The 17584-nt window shown below is 46.7% G+C and overlaps 1 protein-coding gene across 3 annotated transcripts in view; it reads left to right on the plus strand.

The window, feature by feature from the left end:
• The window catches only part of LOC119469431 (zinc finger protein 160-like), a 609418-nt gene that overhangs the window by 5570 nt on the left and 586264 nt on the right, over nucleotides 1–17584 (plus strand). The window contains exons 1-2 of one of the 3 annotated variants that reach the window (XM_037734683.1): nucleotides 4790–4837; nucleotides 8923–9010. In XM_037734683.1, coding sequence (XP_037590611.1) covers nucleotides 8996–9010 — 15 coding nt within the window. In that variant the 5' untranslated portion in view covers nucleotides 4790–4837; nucleotides 8923–8995. Of the gene's footprint in view, nucleotides 1–4789; nucleotides 4838–8762; nucleotides 8837–8922; nucleotides 9011–17584 lie in introns of those variants that run through there. The other 2 variants (XM_037734681.1, XM_037734682.1) reach the window with 2 other exon arrangements.

Raw genomic sequence — 17584 nt, forward strand, 5'->3', positions numbered from 1 at the left:
ACGGGGTTTCACCATGTTGACCAGGATGGTCTCGATCTCTTGACCTCGTGATCCACCCGCCTCGGCCTCCCAAAGTGCTGGGATTACAGGCTTGAGCCACCGCGCCCGGCAGGAGAATGGGATTCTTGTCCTTCCCAAACAGATTCCCTCTATTTGGTCCAATGTCCTATGACGTACTAAAGGTCTTGGTTGGGCTGTTCCCACAAGTCTTTGCCAGTCCTTAAGACCATTTGTTAATTTCACCAAAGGGATTGCTCTTCCCAATTGATACAGCTTACTAACACTATTGCAACATTTCAAAATACCTGTCTTTCATTAGGTCGTATTTATGGTATAGGGGCCAAACCTCAGGAAAGGACCCTAGGGGCTTCTTTGAAATATGTTTTGTTGCTCCTTCACCACCTCTATCCCGTCCTCATACTATCTCCCCACATACCTAGTGACAAGACCAAAGTAGACAGTAGAGGTAAAAGATTTAAAGCAAAGCTCAACAATTGAGATGGTACCAAGATGCAAATGCCTGGCTGGAATGGATTAAACATTTCATTGGCACTTTAAACAAAAGTGATTGTTAGCTTGTGCACCTGGTAGACCGTAGACCCAAACTGTCCCCTTTCCACTTGGATGGTCCTCTAGTCAACCAGACACAAACTGTACGGTAGTTCCTTTTCAAGACTCCACAACCTGGATTAATGAATAGTGCCAAACTCTCTCTTGCTATTTCCTGAAGTTCAGCACCCTGTGGGTCAGCCCCCAAGGGCCATCCAGCTTCCATCTTCCAAGACCAATTTTGCCTCGTGTCTGTCACGACAGGGAGCGAACTTGGCATTCCTTGGAAACTCCACAGGATACAGTGAGATCAAGTCTTTCCAAGAGCTTACCCCTCAGCCTGCCCTTAGCCATCTTGGATCGGATGTCTGGTGGTATTGTGTGTAGGGCACATTGGGAGCCAGATGCATGGCTGATGCCCCACAGGGTCGTGGGGTGAACCTTATGCTGTGCTGAGGTGCAGGATCCGAGAAATAAAGAGGACACAGAAGTACAAAGAAAACGCAGCTGGGCTCAGGGGGCCACGCCACCTATAAGCAGAGTCAGGCGAGGGTGGCGAGGCCCCGAATGTCCAGAAGCATGAGTATTTATTGTGCGTAGGTGAGGGGGCAGGGCAGTGAGTGAAATCATCTTTAAGGATAGTGATAGGGTCGTGAGCAATAAAACATAGGGTCCACCTGCCTTAGGTCACCTAGGCCAGGAGGTGGACAGTGCACAGCAAGGGGCCCGTTCCCACGAAGGCAAGAGCCGTGTGCAGTAAGGGGTCCACCCCCATTAGGTCACTGAGGCTTGAAGGTGGGCCGTGCGCAGTGAAGAGGGTGAAGTGTGCGATACTTCTATCTATGGGAAACTACTTCTAAGAAGATTTATGGGAGGATGCTTTAAGTCACATAGCAGTGACAGAGCTGTCAAGGTTACCGCTACCTTCTGGCAGCTTCCAGTGGGTTCTATGGGAAGATGCTTTTTGAGAAGCACAGTAGCAAGAGCTGATAAAGTTGGCAGTCACCAAGGTGGATTGCCGTTCTGAAGGCAGCCTTCCACAAGAACTGGAGCAAGGTCCTACAACTCCTTTATCAGGAGGAGTGGCTCTCTCCCCAAGCCTGCCATACAGCGGGTATCTTTACGTCACTGAACGCTGCCGCCTGGGCCATGGATTCTTGTCCTGGTATAACTGTTTTTCCCTTAAATGATGCTCTGCACTGCATCTGCTCCAGGCATTCCTCCGATTATAAGCTGCTTATTCCTTAATTCATGCTCTGTACTGTGTCCACTCTAGGCATTCCTCCTATTGTGAACTAAGATATAATTATAGGTATATATGTAGGAAATATTCTTTAGGCACTCCTACTATCAACTACTATATGATTATATGTAGAGGATTACATAAAGGGAGACTTCAAGCCCTATTTCTATAAACTAATATATGATTATGTAAAGGATTATATAATAGGAAATAGCTGAGTAGTAACACTATAAAGTGAGGTATTCCTCAAGCCCCAACTGTGCCAGGGTTCTGCTTAGCTCTCATTCCTCGGTGCCTATATGGGGGGTTACCCACATTTCCCTCTTTCTTTTGTTTTACAAGTGTGGTTATGGCCACCATGGCCTGAAGTTGTTGCCTATTATGTTTATGAAATTTTTGAATCCAGAAGCATGTAATTAACAAGGTATAAATGCAAGCAACAATGACAAAGAGAAACCACCTAAAGGAACAGACCATTTTCTAAACCAATTGATTGGATTGAGATCAGAGAGGCCTTGTGCCATGCCTTCAAAGGTTTCTGAACCTGGGACAGTAGTTAGATGTTCCTGAGAGGCCTCAAAAATTTGTTGCTTCAGGCAGTTAACGTCCAAGGTGAGGTTATCATCCCAGCACAGCAGATGGCGTCATATAGTGTCCCAGGGTGAAGTGTAGAATTATAATCGAAAGGAGTGATACAGAAATCAGACGTGTTCCAGTCACATTGTAACTGAGCATGATGCTCAAGGTTTAAAACCCTGTCGCCCAGCCAAATGACACTTTGGCGGAGGTCAGTAATTTGATTTGCCAATTGTTGATCAATCTGGGACTGTGAATTCCAGAGAGCAGTGGAATTATTTTGCCAATGTTCAACAAAGTGAGCTGTTTGAATGGAGTTGCGTATGGCCACACCAGCAGTCGCAGCTGAGGCCGTGACAGCGATCAGTCCAATGACTGCTGCTATCAAGGTAAAAATAAAGCGAGGGGTGCGAAGTAAAATGTCCTTGAGGATTTGAGTTACAATGTGCACAGAGGGAGAGGACTCCCATGGACGATGTAATACAACAGGAATCCAAACTCCCTCCCTCACCCTGACCAGCAATACATTAGCGTTAACAGAAAAGGTAGCATCTAGACAAGAAAACAATTTGCAATTGTTGCAGTCAATAGAGTTGGTGACAAAGGAAACAGAAAAGTTACCAACCAGTAACATACAAGGGGGCTTAACACAACTGCGAATAGGTATTATGTCTTTGGGAGTAAAGTGTAGACGGTGTAGAGTAGCACCAGAACTGTGACCGTAAGAGTCCATGGAAACATTCCAAAAGTGAAGTCCACTGAGAGCTGCAGCCAGCTTCCACAGTTCAGGATGTTCCGGTCCAACAAGAGGGTGAATCATCTTAGGACGCGGCGCAACGATGCCAGCGTGAGACCATCTGTAGGGGAATGATGAGGTCCATAGGCGAGGAAAGTAACGCAGAACATGATGCAGTCCTAAGCGTGTCGTGTCCTCCATGAAGACGTGAGGATATTTCAGACAGTGTGGGTGTTGTCCAGTGCAATTATGCCAATAAAAACCTTTGGGAGCCCAGTCTACAATGACAGCATTATCAAGGGGGCCCAATATGGTCCCAACAAGTGTGTTGCAGTGGTCTGAATATGGAGCCGGCCTTCCATAGGATGTTGGGAGCAAGCAGGTAGCCCTTTTGTTTTGTTATGACGGATAGCCAGAGGAGACGACCAGAGTGGGACGGATAGGTGAAGAGAAAATGACATAAATACATACTGGGTCTGGAAAGAAGCATTACTGGCCTCCTACAACTCCTTTATCAGGAGGAGTGGCTCTGGCCCCAAGCCTGCCATACAGCGAGTATCTTTACGAACTGAACGCTGCCTCCTGGGCCATGGATTCTTGTCCTGGTATAACTGTTTTCCCTTAAATCATGCTCTGCACTGTGTCTGCTCTAGGCATTCCTCCAATTATAAGCTGCTTATTTCTTAATTCATGCTCTGTACTGTGTCCACTCTAGGCATTCCTCTGATTATGAACTAAGATATAATTATAGGTATATATGTAGGGAATATTCTTTAGGCACTCATGCTATCAACTATTATATGATTATATAGAGAGAATTATAGAAAGGGAGCCTTCAAGCCCTATTTCTATAAACTACTATATGATTATGTAAAGGATTATATAAAGGAAATAGCTGAGTAGTAACACTATAAAGTGAGATATTCCTCAAGCCCTAACTGTGCCAGGGTTCTGCTTAGCTCTCATTCCTCGGTGCCTATATGGGGGGTTACCCACATTGTGGTGGACCTTTATCAGACACTGCCAAATGACTGAAATGGTACTTGCACTCTAATCAGTTGGCTATCCCTCTCACTCTGGCATTTCATCCACCAAAGAAAATAACAGCTAAGCCTGGTCGTACAAGGAGTGTACCTTGTGAGTCTTTTGATCCTGATGTTTATATAGATGCCATTGGGGTGCCATGGGGAGTTACAGATCAATTTGAAGCTCAGAGTCAATTAGCTGAACGTTTTAAGTCATTATGTGGGATAGTAAGTATTAACAAAAATGTAGACTGGATAAGTTATATTTATTACAACCAGCAACAATTCGTTAATTATACAAGAGATGCAATTAAAGGAATAGCCGAGAAGTTAGGATCCACCTGGGAAAACAATAACATTAGACATGATATTAGCGGAGAAAGGTGGAGTTTGCGTCATGATTGAAGCTCAGTGTTGTACTTTCATCCCTAATAATACTGCCCCAGATGGAACTGTAACTCGAAAAGCAGAGGCGGTGGGAGCGAGGCTGATAGATGCGCAAGTCCAGCCCGGCCCCGCCCTCTGCTGGTTCTGAGAGGCAAGGTCTCTGTGCCTCTCACCCCGCCCCTACGTCGCCCAGGCCCCGCCCCTACGTCGCCCAGGCCCCACCCACCTGCCCACGGGGCCGCTCAGGCCTGGCTTCCGTCCTGCGCAGATTCGCGCAAACCCGGAAACGGACGGCGTAGAGTGAAGCTCCCACCGTGGCACGTGAGTTTCACTCTCTCGTATTAAGTCTGCGCTTCCCAGGTCCCAGGCTGATCTGTACCTGGGTCGTGGGGACCCAAAGACCTGGAAATTCTCTCACATATTCCTTCACCCAGAGCAAATTGAGACCCCCTGAGAGTCCGGGGATCGCTTCCTTTTGGGTTGAAAGTCGCCCGAGGCAGGTCCCCACCCGGTTTTTCTGCTATGGAGCGATATATACACGTTCTATCGCATCGTTTTCCTGCTCAAAACCTTTTTCTGACTCTTCCCGCCCCTCGCTTTTTGAAGTCCTCACCCGAGAGGTAGATTCCTGCCCTGGAGTGCAGCGCCGCGGCCCCAGTCCCGGGGAGGCAGCGTCCTCTGCCTGGTTGTGGGATCCTGCATACCCCATCCTTGTCCTAAGGCGCCATCGCCCCACACGTCCCTCCTCGTGAGAGGCCTTGCCGCTCCCCAGATCGCCCCTGCGCAGTCAGCGCTTTTCTTGAGTCCGCATTGGGGAGGTGCCCAAGGGCCTGTCGTGTGACATGGGATGTTCTTGCCTGCCCAGCTCCAGCCCCTGTAAAAATGTGCTTCTCCGGTATTCAGGCGTCTTACTCCAAACCCTCATGTGATTGTGTGGGCCAAAGACATCAGGAGACACACAGAGAGCAGTAGGAAACCTGAGTCTGAGAAAAGAAGAATGAGAAACACCCATAACAGATGGCAAAGTAGAGGATGGGTGAGGGATTTGCCAAGAGACAGCAAAAGTGGGGGGAAAAAAAGAAAAGGAGGAGAAAAGCAAGTGGAGAAATGTAGAGAAAAGCGTGATGTACGGAGAGATGAAGGACAGCAAGGTAGGGACGGGGCAGCAAAGAGGGAGGCTCAGGAGAGTGCGGGAGACGAGGAGGGATTTGGAGCTGGGGCAGACAGAGCAGAGTGGTGCTGGTGACAAGGAGAACAGAGGGAACCACAGCAGGGAGGACACCTGAGGATGTGGGGTGCCAGAGGGTGGGTAGGGGGGTATAATAGGGAAGAGAGAATTTAACAGGGAGAGCAGAGGAGGCGCAGATATGGGAGAAGAGACAGAAATATAGAGATTGAGGACAATGGAAAGATTCCAGAGAAGGAGCAACAAGAGTTTAAATAAGTTGTGAGGATGGAGCAGAAGAGGTGGAAAAGGAGGAATAGAGGGAAGAAGGGGATAAACAGCAGGAGAGGGGAGGGGTACAAAGTGAGGAGCAGAATCCCAGCGAAAAAGCAAAGAGCTAGAGGCTGGGCGCAGTGGCTCACACCTGTAATCCCAGCACTTTGGGAGGCCAAGGCAGGTGGATCACCTGAGGTTGAAAGATCGAGCCCAGCCTGACCAACATGGAGAAATTTTGTCTCTACTAAAAATATAACATTAGCTGGGCGTGGCAGCTGATGTCTGTAATCCCAGCTACTACAGGGGCTGAGGCAGGAAAATTGCTTGAACCTAGGAGGCCGAGGTTGCAGGAAAAAAACAAACAACAACAACCACAACAGCCAGAGAGACAAGGGGAGAATGAGAGAGATGTACAGAATTAGGGAGGGAAGCACAGTAATGAAGAACGACGGGCTGGGTGCAGTGGCTCCCGCCTGTAATCCCTGCACTTTAGGAGACTGAGGCAAGGGGATCGATTGAGTGCAGGAGTTCCAGACCAGCCTGGGCAGCATAGTGAGACCCCATCTCTGACACTCTCACACACACACACACACACATACACACACACACACACACTAACTGGGCATGATGGTGCATACCTGTACTCCCAGCTACTCTGGAGGCTGAGGCAGGAGAGTCACTTGAGCCCAGGAGGTCCAGGTTGCAGTGAGCCGAGATCAAGCCACTGCACTCTAGCCTGGTTAACAGAGCCAGACCCTGTCTCAGAATAAAAAAAGGGTTGGGAGATTTTGGATTCAGGTGAGTGGATGAATTCATTGGATATGATTAGTTGGGACATGTTGACTTCATAAGTTATATTATCTAATAACTTAGAACTTTAAAAAATTATACAGATGAGGGCCGGGCACGGTGGCTCAAGCCTGTAATCCCAGCACTTTGGGAGGCCGAGGCGGGCGGATCACGAGGTCAAGAGATCAAGACCATTCTGGCCAACATGGTGAAACGCCGTCTCTACTAAAAATACAAAAACTAGCTGGGTGCGGTGGCGTGCACCTGTAGTCCCAGCTACTTGGGAGGCTGAGGCAGGAGAATTGCTTGAACCCAGGAGGCGGAGGTTGCAGTGAGCCAAGATTGTGCCACTGCATTCCAGCCTAGCGCCTGGCAACAGAGTGCGACTCTGTCTAAAAAAAAAAAAATTATACAGATGAGATTGAGAATTTACATATTCATATCTATAAGACATGTGCATTCTATAAAGCTTGGCATCAGAGGTTAGCTTCCACTTGGAATCCTTATTCAGCTAGAGGGCAGTGATTTATTCAGTTTTGAGTCACTTTCTTCCCTTTTCCCAGAGTGGGGTAGGAAGTGGGGCAGTGAAGTGGAAAAAAATCACTCTATGGGCTGAGCGCAGTGGCTCACGCCTGTAATCCCAGCACTTTGGGAGGCCAAGGTGGGTGAATCACCTGAGGTCTGGAGTTCGAGACCAGCCTGACAAACATGGAGAAAACCTGCCTCTACTAAAAATACAAAATTACCTGGGCGTGGTGGTGCATGCCTGCAATCCCAGCTACTTGGGAGACTGAGGCAGGAGAATCGCTTGAACCCAAGAAGCGGAGGTTTCAGTGAGTGGAGATTGCACCATTGCACTCCAGGCCGGGAAACGAGTGAAACTTTATCTCAAAAAAGCAAAACAAATCAACAAATAATTACTTTCTGTGATTACATAATACTTATAATTTAATTAATATTTTGAGGCAGGGTGTGGTTCTGTGGCTCAGGCTGGAGTGCAGTGGGGTGATCTCTAACTGCAGCATCAACCTGGTAGGCTCAAGTGATCCTCCTAACTCAGCCTCCCGAGTAGGTGAAACCACAGGCATGAGCCACCAAGCCTGACTAGGTTTTGTATTTTTGTGTGTGTGTGTGGAAATGGGGTATCACTGTTTCCAAGGCTGGTGTCAAAATCCTGAGCTCAAAGGATCCTCCTGTCTTGGCCTCCCAAAGTACTGGGATCGCAGTTGGGATTACAGGGATGAGCACTGCACCTGGCCTACATAGCACTTTTTTTTTTTTTTTTTTTTTTTTTAAGGAGATTTGCTCTTGTTGCCCAGGGCAGAGTGCAATGGCACCATGTTGGTTCACTGCAACCTCCACTTCCCAGGTTCAAGTGATTCTCTTGCCTCAGCCTTCCAAGTAGCTGGGATTACAGGCATAGGCCACCACACGGCTAAGTTTTTTATTTTTAGTAGATGCAAGGTTTTACCATATTGACTGGGCTGGTCTCTTGGCCAGGCAGGTCTTGAACTCCTAACCTTGTGATCCGCCTGCCTCTGCTTCCCAAAGTTCTGAAATTACAGGCATGAGCCCTCATGCCTGAGATTTTTTTTTTTAAGATAGAGTCTTACTCATGTCACCCAGACTGGAGTGCAGTGGTGCAATCTTGGCTCATTGCAACCTGCACACCCTGGACTCAAGTGATCCTCCCACCTCAGCCTCCTAACTAGCGGGGAGCACATACACAGAGATGTGTACCAGCATGCCTGGCTAAGTGTTTGTATTTTTGGTAGAGATGGGGTTTCACCATGTTGCCCAGGCTGGTCTCAAACTCCTGTGCTCATAAGATCCACCTCCCTCGGCCTTCCAGAGTGCTGGGATTAAAGTTCTGGGCCACCACACCCAGCCTCTGCCTGGGCTTTAGGGCTGGGTCTGTACCCTGAAGGGGAGCTCATTCCAACCCAACTCCCCACTGATGCAGTCTGTGTGTGGGCATCTCTGGGAGGGAAGCGGGTTCTGAAGAAAGGGATCAAAAATCACTTAGTTTTCTTGTAGGAGTTTATCATTCCTGGTGCAGTGGGCAGCAGAGGGAACCGTATTTCCTCAGGGTGAGGTCTCCTTTGTATGTGTCGTTGTGTTCCAGGGAGGGGGTGTGTTGATTCTGAGCAGTAAAAAACATATTTTTGACCTTCAGGATCGACTTCTAAAGTCTCTTGACACGTGAGGAAGAACCCCGGAAGAGGAAGAGGAAAGCAAAGGAGTCAGGGATGGCTCTTCCTCAGGTGAGATGATATTCTCGGTGGATGTTCTGTCTCCTTCCTTTCAGAAATGCTGGGCCTTGGAGCTGGGAATCTTCTCTGAGTCTGAAGCGTCCTGCCTGACAGGTTTGCTGGCACTCACCTATGCCTATCCTCAGTCCCTCTCATCTCGCTTAGATTCCAGCTCCCGTGACCCAGTGACATGAGCTTGGGAAGAGGCTGCACTGGGCATGGTCCTGGGAAGAGGACTCATGCCCAGATGGGAATGGAGATGGGGTGTGGGCCCCGTAGTGTCAGGGCTGTTGGGCAGCAGGGATTGTTCAGGGGCCACATCTGGATGCACCGTCAGCTCTCTGTAGACCAGGAGTAGAGCAGCTGCCAATGGAAGTCACGTATTAATGTGCACAAAGTACACGGTAAGTTCTAGAAAGGGAGTCCAATAATGGCCGAGTGTGGTAGCTGATGCCTGTAATCCCAGCACTTTGGAAGACCAAGGCGAGTGGATCACTTGAAATCAGGAGTTTCAGTCCAGCCTGGCCAACATGGTGAAACCCTGTCTCCACTAAAATTACAAAAATTGACTGGGCATGGTGGCATGTGCCTGTAGTTCCAGCTACTTGGGGGGCTGTGGCAGGAGAATCGCATAAACCTGGGAGGCGGAGGTTGCAGGGAGCCGAGATTGCAACACCGCACTCCAGTCTGGTGACAGAACCAGTCTCTGTCTCAAAAAACAAAAAAAAACAAACAAACAAATACAAAAAATTAGCCAGGCGTAGTGGCACGTGCCTGTAGTCCCAGCTACTCTGGAGGCTGAGGCAGGAGAATCGCTTGAACCTGGAGGTGGAGGTTGTAGTGAGCTGAGATCCGCCAGTGCCCTCCAGTCTGGACGACAGACGGAGACTCCGTCTCAAAAAACAAAAAAAGGCTTGATTGAGGTGAAGGGTTCCGGTGTCACGTACTTCATTGATTCCCTCGGCCCTTTTGCCTCTGTTGTACTATAGCCACTATTTTCTGGTTATGCTGATATTTGTGAAAAGAGGTCTTGTATTTCCTGCATCATAATGACATCAGTTCTATTTTGCCTAGTTTAATTACTTATGAATAAAACAACCAAATTTCCTTTAAAAAAAAAAAGAAAAATTTTTTTCTGCCTGATTTTATACTACATTTTTAGGTAATTAGTGAGCTTTTGTGTTTCTGACTCCAAAATTCTTACTCATTAGAATGGAAAGTTCACACACAGACATGAATGATACAAGGTGTTTTATTCCATCATTATTTTGAGAATATGAAACCAACCTAAATAATAACAGGAGATTCATTAAACCATTCTCAATGCATTAAGCTCATGGAACTGTGATGTTACTGTGGAGAGGATTGTGAAACAGGTGTTTTCGGTAAAAATGGTTATAATTTTTCTCAAATATGGGAGCAGTACTTCTTTTTTATCCTTGTAGGATGGAGGCTTATTTTTATTCCAATTATTATTTCTTCAGACAAAGCCTCTCTCTGTTGTTCAGGCTGCAGTGCAGTGGCATGAACTCAGCTCACCGCAACCACCGCCTTCCAGGTTCAAGGGATTCTCCTGCCTCAGCCCCCCAAGTTGCTGGGATTATAGGCATGTGTGACCACACCTTGCTAATTTTTTTTGAAGTTTTAGTAGAGACAGAGTTTCACCATGTTACCAGGCTGGTCTCAAACTGCTGACTTCAGGTGATCCACCCACCTCAGCCTCCAAGAGTGTTGGGATTACAGGTGTGAGCCACTATTCCCAGCTTACTAGTTATTAAATATATATTTTTATATTTAAACACCACATGGGGCCGGGCACGGTGGCTCAAGCCTGTAATCCCAGCACTTTGGGAGGCTGAGGCGGGTGGATCACGAAGTCAAGAGATCGAGACCATCCTGGTCAACATGGTGAAATCCCATCTCTACTAAAAATACAAAACATCAGCTGGGCATGGTGGCGCGTGCCTGTAGTCCCAGCTACTCAGGAGGCTGAGGCAGGAGGATTGCCTGAACCCAGGAGGCGGAGGTTGCGGTGAGCCAAGATCGCCATTGCACTCCAGCCTGGGTAACAAGAGCGAAACTCCATCCCAAAAAAAAAAATAAATAAACACCACATGATGTACATATTTGTTTTGTGGTAAAGCTCCAAGCAAAGCTGCAGCTTAGCCCCTTGGCCATAAAGCACCTCCTTTCCCTGACCTGTCCTCTGCCCTCCTTCCAGCCTCACCGGGGACCCACTACTGTCAGTTCTGTGTCAGACGTTAGAGCAGGTCTCATACTTGTGTTTTTCTGAATCGTTATGGTGCTTTAGAAAAAATTCTGCAGGAAATTAAAATTTTTTTATTTTTTACTTTAGGTTTGGGGCTACATGTGAAGGTTTGTTACATGGATAAAGTCATGTCATTGGGGTTTTTGTACAGATCATTTCATCATTCCAGTACTAAGCCCAGTACCCCATAGTTATTTTTTATCTCTTTATTTTTTTGAGACTGAGATTTGCTCTTTTTGCTCAGGCTGGAGTATAATGGAATAATCTTAGCTCACTGTAACCTGCGCCTCCTGGGTTCCAGTGATTATCCTGCCTTAGCCTCCTGAGTAGCTGGTATTACAGGTGCCTGCCACTGTGTCCGGCTAATTTTTGTATTTTTAGTAGAGACAGGGTTTCACCATGTTGGCCAGGCTGGCTTCAAACTCTCGACCTTAGGGTATCTGCATGCCTTGGACTCCCAAAGTTCTGGGATTACAGGCGAGAGCCACCGCGCCCGGCCTGTTTATTTATTTATTTGTGATGGAGTCTCACTCTGTCGCCCAGGCTACAGTGCAGTGGTGTGATCATGTCTAACCACAGACTCCATCTCCTGGGCTCAAACAATTCTTGTGCCCCAGCTTCCCAAGTAGCTGGGACTGCTGGTGCCCACTGCCACGGCCAGCTAATTTATGTGGTTTTAGTAAAGACGAGGTTTCCCCACGTTGGCCAGACTGGCCTTGAACTCCTGATCGCAAGTGATCCACCTGCCTCAGCTTTCCAAAGTGGTGGGATTACAGTCGTGAGCTGCCATGCCCAGCCATTGTTATTATTTTAAATAGCTTTGCCTTTTTTTTTTTTTTTTTTTTTTTTTTTTAAGATGGTTCATTTTTTTTTTTTTTTTTTTTTTTTTTTTTTGAGACGGAGTTTCACTCTTGTTACCCAGGCTGGAGTACAATGGCGCGATCTGGGCTCACCGCAACCTCCGCCTCCTGGGTTCAGGCAATTCTCCTGCCTCAACCTCCTGAGTAGCTGGGATTACAGGCACGTGCCACCATGCCCAGCTAATTTTTTGTATTTTTAGTAGAGACGGGGTTTCACCGTGTTGACCAGGATGGTCTCGATCTCTTGACCTCGTGATCCACCCGCCTCGGCCTCCCACAGTGCTGGGATTACAGGCTTGAGCCACCGCGCCCGGCCTAATAGTTTTGTCTTTTAGTTTTTAGTAAACACGTAAGTGGGTTAAGCATGATTACAATGTGAATATAACAATCACGTTAGTGTCCGTTCCTTTCAGTATGAAAAACTGAAGTGTGTTGTGTAGATATTTGGAGGAAGGTTATTGTTGCTGGTATGTTAAACATCTTAAAGTTATAGCATAATAATAAAACGTAAAATTTGCATTACCTGGCCGGGTGCTCACACCCACTTTCCAAGGCTGGCAGATCACCTGAGGTCAGGAGTTCAAAACCAGCCTGGCTAACATGGCAAAACTCTGTCTCTACTAAAAATACAAAAATCATCCAGGTGGGGTGGTAGGCCCCTGTAATCCCAGCTACTCAAGAGGCTGAGGCAGGAGAGTCGCTTGAACCTGGAAGGCGGAGGTTGCAGTAAGTCAGTGTCACAGCCTTGCACTCCAGCCTGGGTGGCAGAATAAGAATCTGTCTCAGAGGAAAAAAGACACAAAACTTTATAACCTCCAAAAACTACTCTGTCTCCAGTAGAAGCTTTTGTTATTTATGTCAAAATTATTTCTGTGTATGTTGCATTTTCATTAACATAGCTATGCAGTGGTTTTTTCAAGTTGTTTTCTTCCAAAAAATATGAAAATAATTGAATTATGAAGAAAAGGTACACATAGCAATTTTATTTATTTATCTGACAGAGGTTTGCTCTTGTTGCCAAGGCTGGAGTGCAGTGGTAAGATCTTGACTCACTGCAACCTATGTCTTCCAGGTTTAAGCAATTCTCCTGCCTTAGTTTCCCGAGTAGCTGGGATTACAGGCATGTGCCACCATGCCCAGCTAATTTTGTATTTTTAATAGAGACAGGGTGTCTCCTTGTTGATCAGGCTGGTCTCTCTTGAACACCAAACCTCATGTGATTCCCCCCTGCCTTGGCATCCTAAAGTGCTGGTATTACAGGCATGAACTACGGCGCCCAGCCTATCTGTCCTTTTATTTACGTTTATTGAAAAACTTTATATATATTTGTGGGTTGAAGTTACTCTTTTATTTTTATTTTTATTTTTTATTTTTTTATAAAGACGGGGTTTCACCATGTTGGTCAGGCTAGTCTTGAACTCCCAACCTCCGGTGATCCGCCTGCCTTGGCCTCCAAAGTGCTTGGATTACAGACATGAGCCACCATGCCCAGCCCTCTTTTTTTTTTTCAAGTTGTTGGAATGTAAAAGTTCCTCTTTTTTTTTTTTGAGACGGAGTTTCACTCTTGTTACCCAGGATGGAGTGCAATGGCGCGATCTCGGCTCACCGCAACCTCCGCCTCCTGGGTTCAGGCAATTCTCCTGCCTCAGCCTCCTGAGTAGCTGGGATTACAGGCACGCACCACCATGCCCAGCTAATTTTTTGTATTTTTAGTAGAGACGGGGTTTCACCATGTTGACCAGGATGGTCTCGATCTATTGACCTCGTATCTATCCACCCGCCTCGGCCTCCCAAAGTGCTGGGATTGCAGGTGTGAGCCACCGTGCCCGGCCAAAAGTTCCTCTTTAACCTTCTTTCTTTTTTTTTCTTTTGAGACAGAGTCTTGGTCTGTCGCTCAGACTCGAGTGCAGTGGCGTGATCTCAGTTCACTGCAACCTCCACCTACAGGGCTCAAGCGATTCTCCTGCCTCAGCCTCCCAAGAAGCTGGGACTACAGGCATGTGCCACCATGCCTGGCTACGTTTTTGTATTCTTTTAGTAGAGATATGGTTTCACTGTGTTAGTCAGAATGGTCCTGATCTACTGACTTCATGATCCTCCTGCCTCAGCCTCCCAAAGTGTTGGGATTACAGGGATGAGCCACTGCACCCCGGCCTGCCGCAAAGTTATTAAAACATGTTAGTTCTATTAGATGGCTTCAAGTATTGCAAGTTTTGTAGTGCAGACTCTAAACTTCCTCTGTTCCATAAGACCTGTCAGCCTTCAGTGATGTTGATGATAAGATTATTTTCCTGTCTCAGTCATTTCACTCTCCTGTCAGAAATAGCTTAGACTGGCCGGCTGTGGTGGCTCACGCCTCTGATCCCAGCACTTTGGGAGGCCATGGTGGGTGGATCACTTGCGGTCAGGAGTTTGAGATCAGTCTAGCCAACGTGGTAAAACCTTGAATTTACTGAATTTAAAAAATTGGCCAGGCCTGGTGGCTCACACCTGTAATCCCAGCACTTTGAGACAGGCAGATAACCTGTGATCAGGAGTTCAAGACCAGGTTGGCTAACATGGTGAAACCCCATTTATTAAAAATACAAAAATTAGCTGCATGTGGTGGTGGTTATCCAAGGTATACGGGAGAGTCACTTGAACCTGGGAGGTGGAAGTTTCAGTGAGCCATGATTGTGCCTCTGCACTCCAGCCTGAACCACAGCGTGAGACTCTGGACTGAGGCGGGAGAATCTCTTGAGGCAGGAGAATCGTGCCACTACACTCCAGCCTGGGTGATAGAGCATGACTCGCTCTCAAAAACAAACAAAAAAAGAAGTAGCTTTACCTGGGAGGCTTAAGACACAGCAGTATATTTCTCATGAATCTGGAAAGCGGGAACTCCAAGAGCAAGGTGCAGCCACATTGGTTCCTGGTGAGAACCTTCTCGTGGTTGAGCCCAGCCATCTTCCTGCTGAGTCCTGACATGGTGGAAAGAGGAACAGGCATTGAGCTCTTGACTGTCTCTTTTTATAAAAGCACTGATCCTATTCACGAGTAGTCAACACCCATGACCAAAGTCTCTCAAAGGCACCATGTGCAGGAACATCGTATTGGAGAATGAGAACTCTCAACCTGGCTTTCTGCCAATATGAACATTCAGACCAGGGAGCCCACATCATATTTCTTGTGTTTTTATTGTGTAATTAAAAAAAATACTTTATTGCGTTTTAGGTTTTGGGGTACATGTGAAGAACATGCAGGATTGTTGCATAGGTACAGACACGGCAATGTGGTTTGCTGCCTTCCTCCCCATCACCTATGTCTGGCATTTCTCCCCATGTTATCTCTCTCCAACTCCCCATCCCCTGCTGTCCCTCCCTTAGTTCCCCCCCACAGACCCCAGTGTGTGATGCTCCCCTCCCTGTGTCCATGTGTTCTCATTGTTCAACACCTGCCTATGAGTGAGAACATGTGGTGTTTGATTTTCTGTTCTTGTGTCAGTTTGCTGAGAATGATGGTTTCCACTTTCATCCATGTCCCTACAAAGGACACGAACTCATCGTTTTTTATGGCTGCATAGTATTCCATGGTGTATATGAGCCACATTTTCCCTGTCCGGTTTATCATCGATGGGCATTTGGGTTGGTTCCAAGTCTTTGCTATTGTAAACAGTGCTGCAATGAATGTTCGGTGTGCATGTGTCCTTAGAGTAGTGCAATTTGCTTTATACAATGTTTTCTCTGATCTTAAGACTGGGTTGCGGGGCATGGGGGAGGCTCAGCTCCCTGATAGGACGTGTTCTTCCAGGCCCTTGATCCCTCACTCACCCAAGAATGGGAGAGGGGACCCCACTGGGCATGGTGAGCTCGTTTTAAGTAAATATCGGACCCCAAAGAGTTTTGCAGAAAGTGATTTATTTAGGCAGAGAAAGAGAGAAAAAGGAGAAAGAAAATCAGTTCCCACAATGTCATGGAAGGGGGATCCAGAGATGGGGTTCGCCCGGATGTGGAAGAAGGGGACTTTTAACCTCGGAGATATTCCTGCCCTATTCAAGTGTTCTGTCCTATGAAAGGAGTTCCTTTAAACTTCTGCTGGAGTGATTGACCTTTGATTTCTGGGCAGTCTCTCTTCCCATGTGTGAAAGTTAAACTAAGATGTCTAAGCTCCCGGATGGAGATGTGGGTGGGAAGTTCTTGCCTTTGAAACTACTCCCTCTTGTGGATCTGGGAAGAGAATACATTCCCGTAATCTCAGTTTATAAAATTTCCCAGTACATATTCTATGATTTATATTTTCTGCATAGTTAACTAGATAACTAAGGGCCATGCATACATGTAGAATGGTGTATTGCCTGGCTATTACATAACTGTTGTTGTGACATCATAATTACACCCTCTGACACTGTGTTAATCACTTTTTTTTTTTAAAGATGGGGTTTCACCATGATTGCCAGGCTGGTCTTGAACTCCTGACCTCAGCTGATCCACCCACCTCGGCCTCCCAAAGTGCTAGGATTACAGGCGTGAGCCACTGTGCCCGGCCATTTTTTTTTTTTTTTTTTTTTGAGATGGAATCTCACCCTGTCACCCAGGCTGGAGTGCAATGGCATGATCTTGGCTCACTGCAACCTCAGCCTCCTGGGTTCAAATTATTCTCCTGCCTCAGCCTCCCAAGTAGCTGGGATTACAGGTGCCCGCCACCATGCCTGGCTCATTTTTTGTATTTTTAGTAGAGATGGGGTTTCACTGTGTTGGCCAGACTCAACTCCTGACCTTCGTGATCTGCCCGCCTCTGCTTCCCAAAGTGTTGGGATTACAGGCCTGAGCCACTGTGCCTGGCTGTCAGTCAATTCTTATTCCTTATAATGCTGTGTATTTTCTTGACCTCAGACATCAGAAGGTAGTGATCTTAACATGTATTTCAGTTCTTATATTGTGTGCTGGTGGCAAGTAGAAGTTGTGTCTTTTTTCTTAAGGGAATTGTTCAGCATTCTGGAGGCTGTATAAATGGACTTATTATTTGCTTGCTGGTTTTATCATGGGTTACAATATTTTACTAATTAATTTACATGATTTTACATATGGCTTTTTGGCATCTGGTATGCAGTATAGCTGACATTCTACACGGTAATGTCACAAAGTGTCACTGGGTGCTGTGGCTCATACCAGTAGTTTTTGGATTTTGGGAGTTCAAAGCAGGTGAATGAATCACTTGAGGTCTGAAATTTGAGACAAGTCTGGCCAACAAGGTAAAACCCCACCTCTAATAAAAATGCAAAAAATTGGGAGGGGCGGGGCGAGAAAAAAAAATTTTTTTTTTTAAATGCAAAAAATTAGCCGGGCATGGTGGTGCATGCCTGTAATCACAGCTACTCAGGAGGCTGAGGCAGGAGAATTGCTTGCACGAGAGATCGTGCCATTGCACTCTAACCTGATGTAACAGAGTGACAAAAAAATAAAAATACAATAAAAAAAA

This window comes from Cebus imitator, unplaced genomic scaffold (assembly GCF_001604975.1).
Source record: "Cebus imitator isolate Cc_AM_T3 unplaced genomic scaffold, Cebus_imitator-1.0 Scaffold654, whole genome shotgun sequence".
In the NCBI taxonomy this organism is placed as follows: Eukaryota; Metazoa; Chordata; class Mammalia; order Primates; family Cebidae; genus Cebus; species Cebus imitator.